The 23,806-nt window shown below is 42.3% G+C and overlaps 1 protein-coding gene across 7 annotated transcripts in view; it reads left to right on the top strand.

Moving 5' to 3' along the window:
* Positions 1–23,564, top strand: part of LOC146352515 (transducin-like enhancer protein 4) — a 166,179-nt gene extending 142,615 nt beyond the window's left edge. For all 7 annotated transcript variants that reach the window (XM_084834246.1, XM_084834245.1, XM_084834244.1 and 4 more), the window contains 12 exons: positions 338–391; positions 741–893; positions 2,914–3,046; positions 3,766–3,959; positions 5,985–6,061; positions 8,337–8,586; positions 10,884–11,131; positions 13,129–13,276; positions 13,860–14,010; positions 14,306–14,382; positions 20,886–21,326; positions 22,619–23,564. In XM_084834246.1, the coding sequence (XP_084690372.1) occupies positions 338–391; positions 741–893; positions 2,914–3,046; positions 3,766–3,959; positions 5,985–6,061; positions 8,337–8,586; positions 10,884–11,131; positions 13,129–13,276; positions 13,860–14,010; positions 14,306–14,382; positions 20,886–20,993 (1,593 nt within the window). In that variant the 3' untranslated portion in view covers positions 20,994–21,326; positions 22,619–23,564. The remainder of the gene's footprint in view (positions 1–337; positions 392–740; positions 894–2,913; positions 3,047–3,765; positions 3,960–5,984; positions 6,062–8,336; positions 8,587–10,883; positions 11,132–13,128; positions 13,277–13,859; positions 14,011–14,305; positions 14,383–20,885; positions 21,327–22,618) is intronic.
* Positions 23,565–23,806: the final 242 nt, after the last annotated feature.

The raw sequence follows: 23,806 nt of genomic DNA, 5'->3' as shown, positions 1-23,806 counted from the left end.
GCAGACTGCAACCAGGACCCCACTTGACCTGTCCCTCCTTGTAATTAATCAAGTGGGAGCTTGCTTTTACAAGCTCACCTTTGCAGTTACTCACCAATTGCATGTTCCGCATTTGACTTCAGCTTCAGCAATAAAACTGTTTTTAAATAACCATGTCATGAAAGATGTAGATGAGTGGCTTGTTCTGTGATGGCCTGTGGAAATTTGTATATGGACTAACTTGCCTGAAAGTTTGCCAGTGCAGCTCTACTACCAGTCCTTATACTTTATTAAAAATGTAACTTTTGTATGAGACTAGATTTTTGGTGTGCTTAAGTGTTCTTCTTCTTCAATGCAGGACAGTGATGGTGAAAAGAGTGACGATAACTTGGTGGTTGATGTTTCCAATGAGGTATGTAGGATGTTGCTTTGGGTACCTCTTGAATACCACTAGATGCATATATGTAGCTTTAGATAGGTTGCTACTAATAGGAGGTTGGATTTGTTTTGTTATAAAGGAATCAGTTGCCTCTCTTCATTAGAGTCAATGGAAGCCTTGTCATTGTAATGATACACCTGTAATAATGTCAAACCATCCCCTAGGGTGGACGTATGGCAAGGGGGGGTGGTGCTACCAGCCATTTATGTAGGCTATAGGAGAAGACACCATTCATAGGCCTCATTATGAAAGCAATACCAAAGGAGTCATATGTTGCTCATCCAATGTAGACAAAGTCAGATTAATTACAGTTTGCTTTTAGGATCCGTCATCTCCACGGGGAAGCCCAGCACATTCTCCAAGGGAGAATGGCTTGGATAAGACTCGTCTACTCAAGAAAGATGCACCAATTAGCCCAGCTTCAATAGCATCTTCCAGCAGCACTCCTTCCTCCAAATCCAAAGAACTTAGCCTTGTAAGTGACTGTACAATCTATGTCCATGTTCATATCTCTGTGTGTACTGTTGGGTGTCTAAACAGGGAGAAAGAAAATAATGAGATGTGTCCTGGTTGCTGCCTTCAGTATATTTCTACTAAAAAATACCATTGAAACCCAGGATCTTTTGGGGTGATAGAGAGGGCTTATTCAGCTAGCAGTGTCTGAAAATGATGCATGTGCCTTTATTGTGATATATTTTTTTTCATGTCAAGAAGCTTGCCATTCTTTGGATAAATAAGAGCTCACAGGGGTTCTTTGAATATTTTTTTTGTATGGCAGTTTACAGTAAATTCAGCTTCCTGCTTGGACGGGATTTGGCTCTTGCCTTTATTTGTATTACTGGGCTATGTTCAACTACAATCATTTTCTATCTAAAAAGTAATCTGTCATTTACAAGAGCCTTTCTTGACTTGCATAACAAGTCACAATTCAGAGTAGGGCTGCTTGCAAACCCAGAATAGTGCTGGCTGCCATTGATATTGAGAGTGTGTGTCTGTGCATGAGAGAGATTGCGTCTGTGTGTGTGTGGGGGGGATATATACAGATTGTAGTTAATTATCTTTCCAGGCTGAAACTGTCATGCCTCACTCGTGCTCTTCTCTGCAGGAACAGAGAACTTCTCACACCATTGTTTAGGGGGTAAGGTAAATCAGAAGCAAGTGTAGTGGTAACCCTTAGGGTGGAAATTATAATTTATCCATAAGCCATGGAAACACTGCACCACTGTGCCCCAATGCATCTTGTGAGAAGAGTGTCTAGTGGTGGGTAGTCATCTACTTTAAGTCATCTCAGTTACCTGAACTTTGGTTATCCAGAGGTCCCAGGTCTGCTCCAGAGATCCTTTCACAGAATAAGGAGTTGACAAATAACCAATGGCCTGGAACAGGGGTCGTGCAAGTTTGCATCTCTGCCTGTATGTTACAGTGTAAGGGAAGAGGAGGAGGGCCTTAGGCAAGCTACTATGTCTTATCATCTGCTCTTCCATCTGTAATGTGGATATAATACTCCTGGACTACCTTACAGGGAGGTTGTAGGGATTGCTGAGAGAATGCTTTGAACATTTAGGGAAATCGTGATATGTAAATAACTAAGTGTTATTCTCTCAGTGAAGTAAACTAAAAGGGCGTCAGACGTTATGTTGATGCCAGTTCATTAAATACTGGGCTGAGTAAATGATGAATATTGCATAGATCAGCAATATCCTGTGGAACGATAGATTCAGACAATCGCTGTTTTCCTGCCTCCAATATTTCTTGACTTCTGATGTCACAGTGGTGTGGAAATCAAGCTGAACTAGGTTGTTTTATGGCATCCATTACATGATGGTCTTCTCATTGGATAATTCGGGCTTTTGCAGCTTGTGGAATGAGCCCTGACTGTGGGATCCATTGTGTGTTGGATCCCTTTAGGAAATCCCATTTCACTGTGCATAGTTTGGGATGTGAGGCATAAGAGACAGTTGTCTGAATACAAGTGTAGAGCCTGGAAATGCAATAGCTGAGTTGAAATCCTTTCTGATCCCGTTACTGGGTACCTTTTTAGCATGTCACAGTTCCTCAGCTTCTTGTTTTGCATAAGAATGACTGAGTTAGTTGTTATAAAGCTATTTGTACTGGAAGTAAATAAATGATTATAAAGCAGTGGTGGCTACTATTTAAATGATGTCTGGGCTTTGCCTTTCCTGGAAACACCTTCATGATCCAAAAGAAACAGGCATTTCTACTAATTACACGAAGCAAGCACCTGTTCCTGTGTGCATTTCTTATGATATAGTCTGCTAAGAAGTACACCTGTGTAGTAGAGCCATTGAAATGAACTTGTACAGGTTCCATTCCCTGTGGTTGGTGCAGCTGGACAAGTAATTGCACACTTAGTTGCCAGTGAAGGCAAATAAAAACTAAAAGAGAATCCATGCTAGTCAGCCCAAGCCACATATGTATTGATCATGTTGATTGTCATGTTCTTAACTCATCTAATCCGTCTCTCTCCATATTAGAATGAGAAATCCACCACCCCTGTGTCTAAATCAAGTACCCCCACACCACGGACTGATGCTCCAACTCCAGGCAGTAATTCTACACCCGGATTGAGGCCTGTTCCTGGCAAACCACCAGGAGTTGACCCCTTAGGTTAGTTGACAGACAACTTGGGGGATGTGGTGATGGGAGCCTTGCGTCATAAGGTGACACTGCTGCTTTGCTCTCTCACAGCCATAGGGGGTTGGGGTTGAGTCAGGGTTTACATCCCACACTTCCCCTGGGTTTGCTATATAATCTTAGGCGAGTCTCAGTCTGAAGGGAGAAGAGTGTCCTATCTCACAGTGAAGTGGTGAAGATGAAGACAGTGAAGCACTTTGCACATTGAAAGTGCATACCTTATAAATGATCAGTCATCATTTATCTTTGAGATAATCCAAATGTGCAGAAATAGCACGAGGTAAAGTATTTCCTGGCCCTTCTGCTCCAGTTTGCAGGTAGAAGAACTTGTGTGAATGCTCTGTGTAAAGGAAAATTTCCTGTGGTCATGTAGGGAGTTGTGTTTATTTTATTTGTTTTGTGGGCCAGCATTTAAACATTTAAATTTAGAATTTAGCTGCCGTATAAAGTGATGTGGTCCAGTAAAGACTGCACCATGTCCCATTTCTGCAGTTTCAAAAAGGTCCTTAGTAGTTTCCAAGAATCAGGGAGAATTTCTTTGCAAAGGAATTGTGAAAACCTAAAGCACTTCTGTGATTTATTGTAACCTTCCCCCCACCCCATTCCTGGTTCCTCAAAGCTTATTGGCTGACTTCTTTCTCCAGTGTACTTTCTGAGACCTCTTTGTTTTTCTCTCTGTCTGCCCTTCATAGCTTCAGGCCTAAGAACACCCATGGCAGTACCTTGTCCTTACCCTGCCCCATTTGGAATAGTGCCCCATGCTGGAATGAATGGCGAGCTGACCAGTCCTGGAGCTGCATATGCGGGTCTGCATAACATCTCTCCACAAATGAGTGCAGCAGCCGCTGCTGCCGCTGCCGCCGCAGCTTACGGGAGGTCTCCAGTGGTAGGTTTCCTGTGTCTTTGTATCCCTGGAAGCGGATTATGTTCTGCGTGGGAGGGGCTTGCTCCCATGCAAAGCAGCGGCTCACGAAGCAGACGACTGCCCTGGAGAAGCGTAGCTGAGTACCAGAGGAAGTCTGATCTTCTCCCTGAAACCTTTTCAAGAAGTGACACAGAGGTGGTTCCTATGGAACGTATCTGCTGGGGTGGAAACTCTCGTCTTGCTCCTGATCATGAGTTAGATTATTTTTTTTTTAATAGAAGAGCCACTTTGAGGAATGAATGAAGGTTGGTAGGGCAGGTGCCCGAGCCTCCTCCATAGTCTCATTGCTGCAGCCACTGTCTTGCAACTAGGATAACAGTTGGAGGTCAAATTTGTGGTATTCAGGGGAATAGGATCTGTCCCTTGGGCCTCCAGTTGCTGACCCCCTATTCTGTGCGTTAGAGGCAATCCACAAAAATGAGCAGCTCTTGGACATTATAGTTTCTGCATACAAACACTATGGTTCAGAAATATTTCCAGTGGTTTCAATGTGAGGAATGTAATGTGGAAATCAAACTTGGCTGAGCTAGGAACGAGCGCTCCAATATAGGAGGCTATGTGGCCTGCCTCTTTTTTGTAACTATAAAACAGTCATTTATTCTGACTTTTTTTTTTCATTCCTCAAAGCCTTTCTGTTATCAGGTCCTTTACAATATGCTGTGACTTCATGATATCCAGTGCTTCAGTTTCCTTTTGTGTTCGCCCATGGGCCAAGCAAAGGAGTGGACCTTGCCAGTCATGTTCTTTCTTAGCTACGCTATGAGAGACTTGAACAGCTATGTGTGTATAGTAGGGAGAGAGCTGTGCATGGTGCTGCCTTGGAAGACTGTCTGGAAACTGCAGTTAGTTCAAAACACAGCTGCTAGGCTACTAACTGGAACTGGGCATTAGGAACCTATCTCACCAGAGCTCCAGTAGTTTCCAGTCCGTTTCTGGTCACAATTCAAAGTGCTGGTGCTTACCCTTAAAAGCCTTGCACAGCCTAAGATACTTCTCTGACATAGACCATGCATTAAAAAACTTCTTCAGAGGTCCTCATCCCAGTGCCCCTGTCCTCTGAGGTGAGGCAGGTGGTAACCAAGATCCTTCATCTCACTTGTGGAACTCACTTTCCATGGAGGCTCACCTGTTGCTGAATATCTTTTAGGCACTAGGCAAAGGCTTTTTAAAAAATATTTTCCCAGGCTTTTAACCTAGGATGTGCTCTCTATTTCTGTTAGTGTTATCTTTTAGTGTCGTCAAATATTTTATTGATGACTGATGTTTTATTACGTGTTATGAGCAGTTGTAAACTTCCATGGGAGGAGGAGCGGGGGGGTGGAAATGTAATTGAAGTGCAGTATGGGCAAGATTTCAATCAGGGGTGCAGAACCTCTTTCAACTGAAGGCTAGTTCCATTTCAGAGAAGCTTCTGGGGGCTGCATTCAGTGGTGGGCGGGGCTGAAGGGCAAAGGCGGGGTCAAAAATGCCGGCATATTTCCACTTGAAGGTCTTACTGCTAGTAACTCTGCCTTAGGAGAGGCAGTTCAACCTTTTAGAATGGTGAAAAAACCTCCACAAAAATGGAGAAACCACTAAATGATCAGTGGTCAGGGGAAAGGAAGTTGGGCCATCGGGAGAACCCTAGAAGACTGGATTGGGACTCCGGGCCTCAGGTTCTGCACCCCTGATTTAAATAAAGAAGGAAAGGGTTGCCTGTTATATTTCCTCCTACCACCATGTTCAGAGGCGGTATAACTCTAAATATCAGTTGCTGGGCACTGAGGAGAGCTTCCTGGAGGCAAATGGCTGACCATTGTAGGATGTTGGACTACGGACCTTCGGCCTGATTGTGACCAGCACTGCTTTTCTTATGTTCTTAAACCTCAGGAAAGGCTCTCTGTAGTAACATCTGAGTACACGCTGGCTTAAGACAGAACAGTAGAATTCTAGAGTTTTCCATTAATGCTCTGAACTTTCTTTGTTCTGTTTGTGGGAAAACTTCAGGTTGGTTTTGATCCCCATCATCATATGCGAGTCCCCGGCATCCCTCCCAATCTGACAGGCATTCCAGGAGGAAAACCGTGAGTGTTAAACGTACAAACTCAATCGTATTATTAAGCTTTTGTTCCTCTTGCTTCCTCTGTGATACTGAATTCCATGCATGGCAGAGGGTGGTTAATCCTTCTTTTAATCTTAAAAGCCTATTTGGCAGTTTTTCCCATAGGTGAATATGCGCCAAGGGTATCAAATGCTGTGGATAAAAGAGGGCATGGGGAAGGGGTTATACTTCTGCAATGGGACATGCTGGACTAAGGTAACTAAACTTGGCACAGAAATGCAAAGGGCTCTCTGGTGTGCATGTCTTCAGGGTTCTGCCTCTCCATTTTAAAAATAATTCCTTTGTGCACAAAAGAAGCCCTGTAATCAGTTGCAGGCTTTTACTGGATTCCATAAACAGCATTGTGCAAAGGAAGCAACACCGAAATGTTCTGCTTGATTGAAAATACTGAAAAAAATTATGGTGTCATAATGTACAAATGCATCCTTGATGGAACTGACCGGAAAAGAGGAACTATGTTAATAAGCTTGGCTCACTGGGAGCCAGGTGGAAAGAATTGTATAACTAATGTGGAGTTTTCACTTGCATTCATCTTCAGCAAAGAGAAAATTACACAATGATCCGGAGCATGTATCAGTGTGTAAATTTGTAAGACTGTGTTCCCTTTGTCAAAGCAAAAACAAAAATGTCCAGTAAGGAAGCAGAGCTGTTGAGGATATTTGGTCACTCTCCAGGTTTTTGTGTATGTTTTCTTTAGAACTGAACATATAGAAAGAGTACTCATTCCTCAAAATCATGCACATTTGTTCCTCCCTCACACATGAGGTCATGCATGAGACCCTGGAATTGCCACATTCAGTAGGGACTGAATTTCTGCATCCTTTATAGGTAGAACTTTGAGAGTGGGAAAGGGGAGAGGACTGAAGTCTCCTATGTAACAAGAGCCCCTTCAGTTCTTTAGTATTATACAATGACTTTTACAGCCCCCAGGGGACACGAGTCAAAAGCAACTAGGTTGTCTGAAGGGGTCCAATACAAGATAGACCCTGTGACCCACCAGCTAGAATCTCAGCTTGCTGTTACCTGCCATAATTTCATACAATTCAGTGGAAGTCTGCCAATTTACCTTTTTACAGTATGACCTTCCCTCTTCAAAGCCATAAATATATGTAAGCGTTTCCAGAAAACACAAAAATATGAATTTTATACTGCTCAAAATGCCACTATATATCTTAATAAAGCTTACTGTTTGCTCATCAATTTCAGTGGAGCAAAATCTTGTAGAAAGAGATTTGTGAGCTGTTTTCAATAGCCTATGTGAGTTTTTCACATAGGTGCTAGTGCCACAAATCTGCTAGCTGCCCACTCCTTCTGTTAGCCATATATTTCCGTATAATGTGTTTCAGCTGCATCCTCAATAAAGGTGTGTTAAGTGACAGTACCGCTCCAACATGTTGCTTCTTAGAACAAAGCAATTTTGAGCACTGGAGTGCTCTCCCTAGCAGAGCATTTGCGATGAAGTTGTTGATAGGTTATTCACAGGTGGCATAACTAGCACTCATATAACATGTTGTTCCTGGTGAGACATACTGTTGCCATGTCTGTTCAGCATTTATTGGCCTGCCATTTTGCCAATTGTTATTGAAAAAACTGAGACTCCTTGGTGTTGTGTCCAAAAGTAAGGCAAGAGCAAGAAAAATCTGTCACGTGTCTAGAGTTTGTTAAGTCCAGTATTATGTTTCACAAATTATGTTTCAGCATGGATCTTATTGCTAAGTTAAAGTGGGCCAAGTTGGACATTCTAGATCTATATATGGACGTATGAGAATTTTGTTTCTGTTTGCAGATCAGAAACTATTCCATTTGCAACCCTGAGGACCAGCACATTTTTCAGAAAAAGCCCACACATTCCAAAGCTTTCGATTGTGTTTGAAAAATGCATATTTGTTGAAATAGTCACACTTTAAAATGTGCCTTTTTCAAAAAGATGATGCATTTTCAAGCTTTAGTCGATGGGGGGGGAGAATGTGTGCTTTTTAAAAAATGTGCACCAAAATGCACACTTTTCCTATTTGAAATCACACTTTTCCCATTCAAACAAAAAGAACAGGTTGCAAATGAAAATGGGAGTGAGGCAAACCAAGCTTTGAAGTTCAGAGTGTTCTTGAAGGGTCTTGAAGAGCTTGAGCATCTCCGGTTCTCCCTGGTTCTCCCATCTGTAGATCTATATTGCCTTTTTCTCTTATGCATACACAATCTATCACGCTTTAAAATGTTTTTGTCTCTTCTTTCCCTAGAGCATACTCATTTCATGTAAGCGCTGATGGCCAAATGCAGCCTGTACCTTTCCCTCCTGATGCCCTTATTGGACCAGGAATCCCACGTCATGCTCGACAGATTAACACCCTGAACCATGGGGAAGTGGTATGTGCAGTTACGATCAGCAACCCTACAAGGCATGTGTACACAGGTGGAAAAGGATGCGTCAAGGTCTGGGATATCAGTCATCCAGGAAACAAAAGCCCTGTGTCTCAGCTAGACTGTCTGGTGAGTAAGAGTAGCAAGACATCTTTAGAGGGTGCCGATCAGAGTGATCATGATGTGATAGCCATAGAGGGGCATAGTCATCATTTGGTGGCTATGGTATCTGTAAATTAGTCAAACACATTGATGTTTCTCTGTGTAGTTTATATAAAAACAAAACCCAGTTGTTGTTCAGTTTTACCAATTGCTTATGTCATTAATCACATTGCAAACTTCTTGAATTATTTATTTATATTAGTTATACAATTATATATTGCTTACCATATCTAAAAAAATAATGTTCTTGAAGTGGTTTACAAAATCATACATTAAAATACAACATAAAAATGCATACATATATAAATAAATTTAACTGGATTGCAAAGGGAGCTGCCCAGTTTTTATAGAGGTTTCAGTGCTAACAACATAGTTTGTGATGCTTAATTTTAGACATTATGCTAAAATAATTTCCCAAGGAAAACTATTATTTGGTTTTTGTGCTAATTTTGGTTTAAGTAGATGATGGATCTATTGATTTGAATTTGCATAAACTTGCATACAGATAAAAAAATATTTCTGAATCATCTGTTTTTCGATGATGCACAAATGTCATAGTGGGTATCATCTTCAAAGTTGTATTTTAGAAGATGAATTCCACCTGTGTATGATAGAATGGAGAATGTCTCTTGATGCTTGCAATGTGCATTTTTTTAAGTACTTATATAACAAATTTTTAAAAATCCACTGACTGATTAACCAGGGGTGCCTTTTTGGTTGTTTAAAGGATTTTTTAAAAACCTGATGAATTGAACATTGCAGCCTAAAAAATGTATCTTAATGCATTGGCTTAAAGGCAGTATTTGGATGTATGACATTTGATGATAATTTGGTTCCATTGACTTCAGTGAAGATACTGGATTAACTGGGTTTTTTCTTTGTTTTGTTTTTTGACAACTCTGTCTAATACTTGGCCCCAACCTTACGTTGTACATTGAAGTGAACTAGAAGACCATGTCATGATTTCTCTCTGCAGTACCCCAACATCTGACCCATCATATGGCTTTTTAGGATGGGAGGGGAGAGGGAAATCTGCAGCAGTAATCCATATACATTACGTAATTATTAGCCCTCACTGGTGTGTAGATGCATTTATGATAATGATACTGAGCACTGATAAAGCACATTGACATGATCAGAGCAGGTCCTATGCACTACCCCAGTCATCCTTTCAATAACCCAATAGGGTATGAAGGTCAGTAATATCCCCATATTGGAGATGGAAATGCTCAGGCTGACAGGTAGAGGCTTCGTAGGGCGAAATCAAACACTGCATGAGCAGACTTCCACTCACACAGTGGGACCTTTCCTTCTTGTCCCCCAAAATCTGCTCTGGAGGGTCCTCCAACCATCTTGGGCAGATTTCAAGGGTGTGCAGGGGGCTGCAGGACAGAAAGAGAATTGCTCCCTCTCCATTCCTCTGACAGAAGCCATTCAATCTGTGGGAGCAGGTAATTTGGTACTACATCTAAGCCTAACTAAGCAGAGGTAAGATTTGAACTTCATACTGATCACACTGTGCATCATTAGGTCAAAGTATGTATCCTGCCCTATTAGAAATTGCTTGCTTCTTCAGCTTCTAACAAAACCCGTATGTGTCTAGTATGTCGTATTGTACTCTTTTCCAAGTATGTGGCAAGGTAAAAATCTCCCTGCAGGTATTATATAGGAGCATGTTAAATATTTATACATGATAAGCAGAACCACCATTCCTTTGTAATTTCCCCATTCATGATGTGATGTTGTCTTCCTCTCTAATGCTGCTAAATAAAAGTGTACAGTACTCCATCAAGTAGGGAGTGAAGCGGTGTGAAATTGAAGATACTTGCCAGATCTCTCTTACTGAGTGTTCAGATGTTTCTAACTCCTTGGCAGTGGTGGTAGATCTTCTGAAAAAGATGGTTGTCTCTTTCAAAGGATAAAATAACAGAAAGAAAGCATTGTTTCTTTAAAAAAATGTAGCTATCCACATAAGCACTCAAATGGCTCATGAGCTTTGAACTGTTTGGAGCTGGGTGCAGGTCTGTGCGTTTTGATGCTAATTAAGATTAAATATCTCTCACTGCTGAATTTTGTAGATCAAGTTTAAGTACTTCCCTAATGTCGTGTAATTTTCTGGCATTAATCCACTTTATCATTGTCATAAGTATAAATGGCTCATTAAAACCTAGAGGGAATACAATACTTTTATGGATTTCTGCTCTCATGTTAATGCTGTTTTCCTTTCCTCATGAGTAATTTCTTGATGGCTTCTGTCTCCACAGAACAGAGATAACTACATCCGCTCCTGCAGATTGCTCCCAGACGGCCGCACCCTGATCGTTGGTGGGGAAGCCAGCACGTTATCCATTTGGGACCTGGCAGCTCCGACTCCGCGTATCAAAGCGGAGCTGACGTCCTCTGCTCCTGCCTGCTATGCTCTGGCAATCAGCCCTGATTCCAAGGTCTGCTTCTCCTGCTGTAGTGATGGGAACATAGCGGTGTGGGATCTGCACAATCAAACGCTGGTCAGGTAGGTCAACCAAGCTGGATTATCAAGCAATGATAAATTTGTTAACAGAAACTGGTATTTATCCTGGAGGCGTCATAGCATTGAAGGTACATCCAATGAAGGAGCCATAAGCTTTAAAAGCTTGGTAAAAATCACACACCTATTTGCATGCAAGTTCGGTTTTCAGAATCTTTCTCCCATGGCTTATCATATTTTATATGATATGATATTTTATATGATAATATTTGGTGTCCTTTGGACAGGAAAGAAGCCTAGGGCCTATTACATGCCTAGAACCTTCCCCTTCCCATTATATCAAGGGAGAGGTTCCTTTCTGCCAAGCAGGAAGCACTGCAAGCTCCCTCATCCCCAAGCTGGGCCTGAATTTGTGTGTCTGTGTATGTAGCCTGGAGACAACGAGCTAGATTTCCAGTTGGTGCAGGACAGAATAGAGGCCTCTGGGTATTGGTTTTCAAAAATCTACAGCATGTCTCAGGGAGCTGCTAGTATATCAGTTTTGTACAGAATTCACAGGGAAGTGAAAGGAAAAATGCATGTTTGTATTGCTGACTGAATAAAAGATATAGGTGGTGATAGATAATGAGTGGATTCACACAACACAACAACCCACACTCAACCCATGCTCAAGGTTGAGTATGGGTTGAGTGTGGGTTGTCACTGAAATGTGAGTTGTTGTTGAAACATGGGTTGTTGTGTTGAGTGAACCCAGTCATGCTATCAAACCATGGTTTGATAACAATGAGCAACCCACAGTTCATAACCAAACAACAAACAATGGGTTCTCTCTGTGGGTTGATCATGGTTATGAAACCATGGTTTGTTAGTGCAGCTGGTTTCACACAACACAACAGCCCACACATCAACAAAAATCCATACTCAACCTTTAGTATGGGATGAGTGTGTGGGCTGTTGTGTTATGTGAACCAAGTCATTATCTGCAATCAGATTGTGTGACCCTATATACTTGATTTTGAGTGGCTGCCAAAGGGTGCCAGCCATTTGTATGTTTCTACTGTTTTGCACATCTTTCCCTGTGTTGTTTCTTCTTTGTCTCATTATGAGTGCTTTGGGGTTGGGGTGGGGGATGGGGAGAGAAATGGGTTTTTTAATGTCTAAATTTAATTTGCTCCTGAGATCTGAGGGCAGGTCAGGCAGTAAACCTAATTAAATACAGGTAAGAGTTTGAGCAGCCCCAACCTGGGAATTCTTAGAGATATTGGTTTGCAGTTATCTCCAGTGGAAAAGAAAACCAATAGCCTATGCAGAATCTGAAGTGTAGTTGTACATGAAAACATGGGATGTCATCAGCTAATAACCCCATTCAGGGTGTTCTGCATTAACACCACTTTAAGAAGCTTGGTGTTTCAAAAGGTGCTTAATTTAGGATGATGTCCCAAATGCTTTGAAGGAAGAAGGTGCATCACAGAGTTAGGGCATATGATGCTGCATATATATATAGCAGGCAATCTTCTAAGTATGTTGGCCGTATTGGGGAAAAAACAAATAGATTAAGATACCCAATTTATCTTACTGAACCAAGTAGCATTCGAAATGCTAGCTTTTGAACTTCTCAGAACTCTTCTTCAAATATAGTTCTTTAGAACATTTTATTCTAAATGTATTAATGCATCATAGCCTATTAATTTGGTAAAACAAAGGACTAAGCAGTCTTTTAGAGTACTGAACTTTATCATATTAACATCAACCTCTTGTTAACGTTTTGTTTTGTTAAAATCATATATGCATTAGTATTTTGGGGGGGGCTTGATCATATATGCAAGAAGAAATGTTCATCGTAATTCAGATGCTTCAAGGATTTTGAAAATTAGTTGATCCTCTAAAAAAAGCATTGCCTTGCTTCTGCATATTTTAATTTCAGAACATATTCAGCTCTCAAAAATTAGCATGGAAGCATTTCAAATTCCTGTCTCAAACCAGTTTTCTGTCCAAAGTGATGGCACTTGTGCCTGATTTGTATCCCAACTTGACATTTCCAGGCAATTCCAGGGCCACACAGATGGAGCCAGCTGCATTGACATTTCTAATGATGGTACCAAGCTCTGGACGGGAGGCCTGGACAATACAGTGAGATCCTGGGACCTGAGGGAAGGGAGACAGCTACAGCAGCATGACTTCACATCCCAGGTGCTCTCTTAAAGAAGCCTTGACAAGTTTAAGCAGTCTCCATTGGCTTTTATAAAAAAATATAAAGGTTTTTTAAAACAGGCTTGAAGAGCAGCCAGAGAAGAATCTTTTCTTTGGGCTTCTGCATGATTTAATAATGGAGGGGGGCGGTTCCCTAGCATCCTAAACATGGTCTAACAGAAGTCTCCCTCTCTCCCCAACCCCAAAGGAGTAGAGGAGTTTCATGAGCATAATACAGTTCCCAGACTGAAGTGCTCCTGTAGGTGATCAGTTGTCATTCCTGTAGATCTTATTCCGAGAGTAATCTCTATGAAAACATTATTTCAGCCTATCCCAGAAATAATGTTTAGTTCTTGATGAGTGCTGTATTAATTGGTGTTAATTGAGCTGTGTTTATTTGAGCAGCTCCCTCTTGATCTATTGCAGTAATTTGATTAGCATCTTTTCTTTTTTAAAACTGTGCAGTAGGCCAAAGTGTGTTTCATGTCTTCTGAACAGCAATAACTGTGTCACCAAGACAGGTGGTGAAAAAACATGTAATGTCTTCTGTTAACCATCACCCTGTGTGCTATTTTAATTCCAGATCTTCTCACTGGGCTATTGCCCAACTGGAGAATGGTTGGCAGTAGGAATGGAGAACAGCAATGTTGAAGTGCTGCATGTCACAAAACCAGACAAGTATCAACTGCATCTTCATGAGAGCTGTGTACTATCCCTGAAATTCGCTCACTGCGGTAAGCAGTTCAGTACAGGCTAGCATTCTCTTCTGCTTGCCAAACACATTTCCAATAAAAAACCAGAAAGGGAGAACCAGACATTGGGATATTGTTTAATTTTACATGTTTGACTGAATTTTTGTAACTCAGACGTGTGTGTGCCGGGGGAGCATCCTGGTGCAGATTGTTGTTATGTCCAGAGATAATTGCCCAGGGAGGGGCAGGGATAAGAGGATAGAGGATAAGTTTTGCTGATATGCAAATTAATCAACTATCTAGCTGCTTCTAATATATATATAAAATCTTATTTCAGGCAAATGGTTTGTAAGCACTGGAAAAGATAACCTTCTGAATGCATGGAGAACACCTTATGGAGCCAGTATATTCCAGGTAAAAATCATAGAGTTGGGAAGTTATCTATTCTAACCCCACTCCCTTCAACTCACATCCCAAATTAGGTCCATCCATCCCTCAGTTTAACAAGCATAGAACAGTTGCAGTGCAGAAAGGTGGCATGAATGTTTTCATGATAGCTTTCCATTCTAGGCAGCAAGTTTGTTGGATATTCCCACTCTGCCACAAGCTTTAGGTTCCAAGTGATATAATCAATTACCGTATTGTATCTTTTTTAAAAAAATTATGAACTACCCTTGATTTTTTTTCTGTTCTAACACTCATTGTGAAATTGAGTTTTAAAATGCTAACGCACTTTCTTGTAACTTGTGTCATGGGGATGTTTTCAGTTGTTATGCAGTTGTTATCACATGTACAAGTGGAAAGGAGCTGTAGCCAGTCCCTGCTTTCTGGCATATATGCCTGTATGGTATATTCATCTAGAAACACACATGCGTTAGTGCAAATACTATATTTTTTCAGGTGCATATAAAATACATTGTGTGTCTCCATAGGAAATACATGTGCAATTTGAAAATGTAATGTGTGAAATGGCCCTGAGATGTGCTATTGTCATGTGTTTATTTCTTAGATTTAAATTTCAATGGTCTCATGATCTGTAGTGTTCAGATGTGGTAATATGTGTATGTAGCCAGTCTGGTGTAGTGGATTGAATGTTGGATTTGAATGATTCTGGGGCCAATCATTCTCTTTCAGAATAATTTTTAAAAATGGAACTCTGTGTATTTTGCTAGCCAAATGCATTTTTCTACTTTTTTCTTCCAAATGTCCTTTGCAAGTTGAGAACGCAGTTCTATCCTTCAGCTTTCCCATAAGAATCTACCTCACAGAGGTGTCACTGGTTTTTAAAGATAGTTGACAGAGCAATCCTGTGTTCCCTGAAGAATGCCCCAGGGACCATATGATTTCTTGGATTCCCCATTCCAGAGCTGTAGAAACTGCTGTGACTTGGGGAAGGGGACTACACAATCTGATCCCCACCCTTCCCCTGCCCCCTCACAGCCACCATAGCACATGCTTTCCAAGGTCGCATGAGCAGCTTCGGAAGACCTCATCGTCAAAAAGTTGGCATACTGGTGAGAGGGGAGGGGTGAGGCCAGGATACAGAAAATCCTATGGCCTCTCCAGCCCCAGCCAGCGTGCCCTCCTAGATGGGCACAAAGGCCCATCTAGAGGGGGAAAAAATCAGAAAGGAGGGTGGAGAGGGAAAAATTGCCGTTGTTGCTCCTCCTGCCCTGCCAGCAGCAGCCTGGTAGGGCATAGGATTCTCGGAAACTTCCAAGATCGTTGGCTTCCATCTAGTAGGTGTCAGCCCAGTATGGTTGTGCCCAAAGTCCTCTTGCTACCACATGCACATGGACAGTATTAGACACACCATGTAGGCTTTGCTAAAATCATTTTTCTCTACAAGCTGATCCAGAAGAAGTTTGGGGAAGCAGTTTTTTTGCTCATGACCCTCTTTGATTCTCTTAAGTTCTGCCACTAGTAAGCCACTTCTTTGCCCAATACATTGTGAAACATGTATATGTCATGGCTTTGGTTTTATTCAATGCAGAATTAAAGTGAATGAATGTCAGAGTTGTGGCAAGAGAAGGAGGTGGATCAATAATCTGATATGATGGGAGGTCTGTGAGGAGTTACAACCGACCTGCACTTTGCCTTGGAAAGTGTCCATTTAGCCTAACAATTGTAACAGTTGACTAAATCTACTCCAAGGAGTGTTGCAATATGTCTCCTTTGAGGACCCTGATGAAATATTGTAGAAACTTCACTGGCTTCTGAAACCTCATGCTTATTAAGTTGAATCTATTCCCCACCCTAACATTCAAATCACTAGTCAAGGCTAATAATGTTGCCAAGACCTTCTCCTGTGTCCTATCCATAAAATCTGCTGAAGTTAGCCAAATGGAATCTGTACACTGATGAACTCTGCCTTGGGGGAGAGAGCGATATGCACACACTTTTTCATAATAACAGTATCTTGAAGAGTTTGATCTCCAATACAAAAAATAAAGGGGGGGAGAAATCCATAAAACTCTGAACATGAGAGAGGAAAGGATAAGGATAAAAAGGGCCACCTGTAAGCCAAATGCAGTCCTCGAAGGTGGTCTTCTTCAGTTCTACTTTGTGGCCTCTGTGCTGTCTTCTAAAGCCAGCTGTGGAGTCTTCCAAAGCTTGTCTCAGGAGCATCCAGCTACCTCCCCTTAGGAAGAGATTTTTTTAACCCTTTCCCTGACACTGAGGGGGGAAACACCTCCCACCTACTTATTACTGTGCTGCTGTACAGTTTGGCAGTTCTCTTCAATGTTCTTGTCAAGAGCACTCCTTATATTCCGGTTTCATTTATCTTTTGCATTTTTGGCATGGCACACCCCCACTTTCCACAACGTCTGTTTTCCAAAACCAGGCAGCAAAATAGTGCTTGGGTTAAGTGATCACCAAGCCCTGATTGCTTTCACCATGGTTTGTGAATAACATGTCACACAGATTCAGTTCTAAGCCATTCAAGCATATGGCTGATTTCTGAGCAGAGAGGAGACTTTAAATATTATTATTATTATTATTAATAATAATAATAATAATATCCCACCTTTTTCCCAATACTGGGACTCAAGGTGCCTTTATAGTGTTAAAACTTATACAATTAAAACCTATAAATAGAAATATAAATACAAGTGTACAAAAATTAAAAAATATATAATTAAATAATCAGTATTAAAATTGTAAAAATATCAAAACATTAAAAGACAACCACAACAACAAAAATAGTATCCATATGTCATATTTTCACAGGTCCAGATTAGTTACCCCCCAAAGGCCTGCTGGAACAACAAAGTTTTTACATGCCTACAAAAGCATATCAAGGAGGGTGCCACTCTCGCCTCCCTGGGAAGGGAGTTCCAGAGCCTTGGGGCAGCCACTGAGAAGGCCCTCTCCTGCGTTCCCACCAGGCATGCCTGTGATGATGGTGGGATGGCGAGAAGGGCTTCCCCTGAAGATCTCAGGGCATGAGTAGGCTCATAGGGGAGAATACAGTCTTTCAGATAACCTGGACCTGAGCCATATAGAGCTTTATAGGACATGACGAGCACTTTCAATTGTGCCCAGAAATAGACTGGGAGCCAGTGAAGCTGTTTTAACAGGGGAGTTACATGCTCCCTGTAACCAGCCCCAGTCAGCAATCTGGCAGCAGCTCTTTGAACCAGCTGAAGTTTCCAAACACTCTTCTGAGGCAGCCCCACATAGAGTGCGTTACAGTAATCCAAACGGGATGTAACTAAGGCATGTGTCACTGCGGCCAAGTCAGACATCTCAAGGAACGGGCACAGCTGGCTCAGTAGCTTTAACTGTACAAATGCACTCCTGGCCACCGCTGAAACCTGGGCATCCAGGCTCAGGGCTGAATCCAGAAGTACACCCAAGCTGCGAACCTGTGTCTTCAAGGAGAGTGTAACCCCATCTAGCACAAGCTATATCCCTATTCCCTGATCTACCTTTCGACTGACCAGGAGCACCTCTGTCTTGTCTGGATTAAGCTTCAATTTGTTTGCCTCATCCAGTCCATTACTGCCGACAGACACCACTTCAGCACCCCAACAGCTTCCTTGGAATTAGATGGAAAGGAAAAGTAGAGTTGGGTGTCATCAGCATACTGGTGATACCGAACCCCAAAACTCCGGACAACCTCTCCCAGTGGTTTCATGTAAATGTTAAATAGTATGGGGGACAAAACAGAACCCTGGGTTACTCCACAAGCCAATGGCCAGGGTGTCGAACAGGAGTCCCCCAGCACCACCTTCTGGGTCCGCCCCTCCAAGAAGGAATGGAGCCTCTGTAAAACAGTGCCTCCAAGTCCCATCCCAGCGAGGCAGCCCAGAAGGATACCATGGTCAATGGTATCGAAAGCCGCTGAGAGGTCCAGCAGAACCAACAGGGACATACTCCCCCTGTCTAGTTCCCAGCATGGGTCATCCACCAAGGTGACCAAAGCTGTTTCCGTCCCATAACCGGGTCTGAAGCCAGATTGAAGTGGATCTAGATAATCTGTCTCATCCAGGAATCCCTGGAGTTGGGAGGCCACCATGCGCTCCAGTATCTTACCCAGAAATGGAATATTGGAGACTGGCCGATAATTATCCAATATGGTGGGGTTCAGGGAGTGCTTTTTTACCAGTACCACCTCCTTCAGGCAGGCTGGAATTCTGCCTTGACTAAGGGAGGCATTAACCCTTACCCACTTGGCCAGTCCACCTCTGGCTGCTTTTATGAGCCAGGAAGGGCAAGGATCTAGAACACACGTGGTGGCTCTCACCTCTCCAAGGGTCCTGTCCACGTTCTCAGGCTGCACAAATTGAAAAGTATCCAACAACACTGGACAAGCAGGGGCCAAAGTTACATCCTCTGGGTCTGTATGAACTATAGCGTCCAAGTCAGAGCAGATCCAAGCGATTTTGTCTGCAAAGTGCTGAGCAAATTGTTCACAGTGGGCTGTCGAGCGGTTTAAATTATCCTCTTGCAGGCTAGTGTGTAAAAGACCCCTAACCACTCAGAACAGCTCCGCTGGATGGCTCTTTGCAGGTGCAATAGTGGCAGAAAAAAATATTTTCTTTGCTGCCCGTATTGCCACAGAGTAGACCTTCAAATAGGCTCTAGGCCATGTTCGATCAGATTCACTCCCGAGTTTTCTGCCAGCGCTGCTCTAGTCATCTTCTCACTCGTTTCATCACTGCCAGCTCCCTAGAAAACCAGGGTACTGGTGTGGTTCCACTTCGTGAGAGAGGGTGCTCAGGAGCGATTGTGTCCACGGCCCGGGTCATTTCTTCATTCCAGAGATCGGCCAGGGCTTTGACAGAATTGCCTGCCGAGGCAACAGGAAAATCCCCAAGAGCCGTCAGGAAACCATTCGGATCCATCAGCCTCCTGGGGTGGACCATCTTAATCGGCCCTCCCCCCTCACAGGGGTTCCGAGTGCCAGCAAGTTTAAACCCCACCAGGTAGTGATCTGTCCATGACAACAAAATTATCGAGAGTTCCTCCACTCTCAGATCACTATCACCCCATCCAGCACAGAAAACGAGGTCCAGAGTGTGCCCAGCAGTATGGGTGGGGCCAGATACCTTCTGGGACAGACCCATGGTTGTCATGGCAGACATGAAATCCTGAGCCGCTCCCAACAGGGCAGCCTCAGCATGGATGTTGAAATCCCCCAGCACAACAAGCTGAGAGGTCTCCAACACTAACCCCAAGACTATCCCGGCTAGCTCAGGAAGGGAGACTGTTGAGCAGTGGGGTGGATGGTACACCAACAGAATCCCTATTCTGTCCCGGGCACCTTCAAATACACACACTCGAACCCAGCAGACTGCGGGATAGGACACCTGGTGAGGGGGATCGAATCCTGATAGACCACTGCCACTCCATCTCCCCGCCCCCCAGGTCTTGCCTGCTGCTGGACAGAGAACCCTGGAGGGCAGAGCTGAGAGAGATTAACCCGCCCAGCTTCATCCAGCCAGGTCTCTGTAATACAGGCCAGGTCAGTGTGCTCATCCAGGATCAAGTCCTGGATAGCAGTTGTTTTACCATTCACTGACCTGGCATTCAGCAGCAGCAGTTTCAACCCGGGGGGTCTGTTGCGAGAGCCATCCAGATTATTTGAATTGGGGAACGGTTTAGGTACAGTCAGCACCCTATTGTTACACACTCTGCCTGGTTTAAACGACTTCAAACTGCATTTAAGCAAGCAGTCCCATTCATTTTTCATCACAAACTGCCTACTTGAGGGGTAATTTTAGAATATTGGTTATCATGTGGTGGTAACATGTTAGGTCACTTTTGTTTTGTTTGAACTACTCAAGGAATTAATCAGGTTGCAAGAAGAAAAGGGGTATCTGTGTAAGAAGGAGTTTCTTGTTTGTTTTTAATCATCTTAGTTTTAATCTCTAGAGAAGGGGTCATGTAAATGATAACATGATCAGAGATTGCTGCAGTTAACTATGAGACCATACAGACAAGAGAACATCATTGGGTAGGAAGAAATATATGGCTAAACCAGGGGTGGGCAGCCTGTAGTCCACATGTGCCCCCATGACCTTCTTTGCCAGGGTGATAGCAGGGGCGGGGAAAGGCTCTTTTGAAAGGAAAATCAGTGGTTTTCCACTGAATTGTGGTGGCACAGTGGTGGCAGCAGCAGCAAAAATAGGGCTATTTAAAAGAAAAAAACTGATATTCCTTAAAAGGTGGCTTCCCCCTCTGCTGTTGCAAGGCTGAATTTTGGTGGGGGGTGGTGGTAGGACAAGTGGAGGCAGGGGTCTAGCTCCCTGCTGGATTCCCCCCAGAATGTAGTACCCTAACCCCTGGCGGAACCTGAACAATCCTGTAATTCAGTATTGTTAAAAGGAAGAGTTTAATATTGCATCTGATTAGTGCAAAGAGTGGATAACTTTCTCTCTTTCTCTCCCCCTCTCTTTTGATTCTTTTAGTCCAAAGAGTCGTCTTCTGTGCTTAGCTGTGATATCTCTGTGGATGACAAATACATTGTCACTGGCTCTGGGGACAAGAAGGCTACAGTCTATGAAGTTATTTATTAGAGACAAACCTGAATGAAAACCGGACTCCTCCTTGTAGCACTTTGCTGTATATTACTTTTATTTTTCTCCTTCCCAAACCGAGGACTGAAAGTGTTCATCACAATTGTGGAATTTCCCTACTAGACTTGCTATTTAATAGCAAGCTCACATTAAGAACTTGTAATACCAAATCTCCAGCTATCTACTTGGAAGAAGATGGAATAAGCATACTTAACAGGGAACTGACTCTTTTAATTATGTATCATAGCTGTAATGTATTTATTTTGTTTAAAGAAATCTTTCTAACAAGGAACTGAGTAAATAAAGTGGTCTGCTTCTGCCTTGGATTTGAAGGTGCGTTGCATTCTTTATACTTAAACTGCTGGGTTGGGGTGTGGTTATTGGGCGGGGGAAGGGGGAAATTACAATGTATTGCCAAGTGTTTACATCTGCACAAATTCTGATCTCCGCTGACTGCTTTGTTAAGTCATACTGTTTAACAGATAATGCAGAACCTATTGTGAGAGGCAAGGACTTGGTAGGGACAGGGATATCGAAGCCAAAAGATGGTGGAGGAGCAGGATCTCATCAGACTCACTTGTCCCAAATCTGCCCTTGCCTGACAGCCATCCATTCCATAATATTTGAATGGTCTACACATATAAAGCCCAACAATAATAGGCCCAGTTCACAGTTCCCTTCAACTCCAACCATCCCCAAGCAGCATGGTCAATGGTCAGAGGTGATAGGAATTGTAGGCCAAAACATCCTCTCAGGTTGGAGAAGCCTTCCTTAAACCATAGTTAAAGCTAACCACAGTTCTTGGTTCAGATGAAATTAGCAACTGTTGTTGTTTGAAAACAGAAGTTAAAACATTCAATCTCTTCATGGCCAGCCCTGAAGAAAAGTGAAGGGGGAGCACGCGAGCCCAAGCTGAGCCCAGGATGGTTCCCATAGCACTAAACCGTGTTTTAGTATTATGTCCAAATGTGACCTATCAAGGATAATTACTGTGCAAGTTGGTTCAGTTCACGTTGGGTTCTATATGCCTTCTCATTCTGCAAAACCTTATGCCTTTGTGTGGACATAGCAGGCCCAGTGGCAAGTTAGGCATATGTAGTGAGCAGGGTATGTGGGCACAGTCCCACTTCTCCATGTTGCATAGCTTCCACAATTCAGAGAAATCGGGCCACCATGTTGGTATTTTAACCTAGATTGATCTTCACTTAGGCTTTCCTGGCTCTCTTGACATGCTAAGTGAATGTAAATGCTGGTTGGAAATTTTAAGGGAAAAATGAAAATAATAATTTATGCACAGTTCTGATCACAAACAGGTGTTTTGTTTGGTGCTGCTGCTTTACAAATAACAAATAATTATTTTTAAGAGGCAATGACCTGTTTCCAATTGAGGCTACGCATAGCGGGAGAGCGGGATTTTGCCTGCTCTGCCTGTCAGGCCTTGTGTTTGAGGGCAAATTCAGTAACTCTATTTGTCAGTGGCAAGTTTCATTGACCTTTGAAGGTCATTGTCTGCCATTTTCAGTGTTTTGTAAACAGTGCTGTGAACAATGTAATGCTTTTTGAGATCTTTAAGTATAGTGCATTGCTCAGGATTTTTAATATCACTTCTGTGTTGTGTGTTTCAGAGAGAAGTACAATAATGTGTCTCAAAGAATCACCTTCATCCCTTCTGGACGTTTTTGCCACATTTCTTTGAAAAGGGAGATGTGCGTCTTTGGGCAATTTTGCAGTTACAAAGATTACAGAAAAATATTTGATACATTCATTGGAAATGGCACTGAGAAGGGAATGAATTCCTACAAGTGTACAAACTATAAAAGCAAGGACCTCAGAGGTAGGATTTAGAAGAGCACTCATTCTGAAGTGCGGAACAGAATGGATTTTCACTTGGGAGAAGGACTTGCTTTATTTACCGCCAGTTCTATCCAAGTCTTAGTTGAACGTCCTTGCAATGGACGCAGGCTGAGCCATTGTGCCAGAAACATTGTGTTATCTTTTTATGTTGTTGTTGTTGCTGTTAAACTATGACCTGTGACATATTTTTTTTGAATGCTTTAAAAAAAATCTTTAAGTCTGTGGATCTGCTGATGTACAGTGCCTTTGCTGCTATGGATCAAAATCAAAAGAACTGTGTAGATAAACCTTTATTGTGTAAGTAGAAAATTACTTAATTTCATACTAGAAATTGGTTAATGCTGCAAGTTGAAATGGACTGTTCATTGAAGTTCCAAATGTGGTAGCAAAAAAAAAATTGTGTTAAGTGCTCAGTGTTTGATGTCATTAACAGTTTCGTAATACTCTACAGTGTAGAAAGATTTTTATACTAAACTGTGTCATTGTACATAGTTCTAATGCATTGTATTGACCACAAGTACTTCTATAATGGTAGATTATTGTTTGTGCATTCAAACTTTTAAGCATTAAACATAAGTAACTTGTAAGATGTGGTTTTCTTAACTTTTTTTCCCTTTTCTTGTGCATTGCAAAATGAAACCAGCTGATGGAAGTAATAGAAGTAAAAGCTTTTTCAAATTACATCATGAATAATGTGTGTGTTAAAAAGCACTTCCCAACCATATGTGTATCTATTTTCTCAACTAGTTTATTAACAAAAACTTTGTAGGGAAACATTAAGTGCAGTGTTTGCCAGCTCCTTGGGCATTAGTGCTAGGTAAGATTTCAGTTGCAGCATTCAGCTCCTGTGTATGTGTCCTTCTTTGCTAGTGGGTTATCTACACTACAGACTTAGCATTTAATTGTCATTCTGTCTTCCCCAGGGAACTCTGGGAATTGTAGTTTTGTAAAGCGGAGGT

This window comes from Heloderma suspectum, chromosome 2 (assembly GCF_057233095.1).
Source record: "Heloderma suspectum isolate Gila_16-S chromosome 2, 16-S_ref, whole genome shotgun sequence".
Classification (NCBI taxonomy): domain Eukaryota; kingdom Metazoa; phylum Chordata; class Lepidosauria; order Squamata; family Helodermatidae; genus Heloderma; species Heloderma suspectum.
This window is presented reverse-complemented; position numbering and strand designations above follow the sequence as displayed.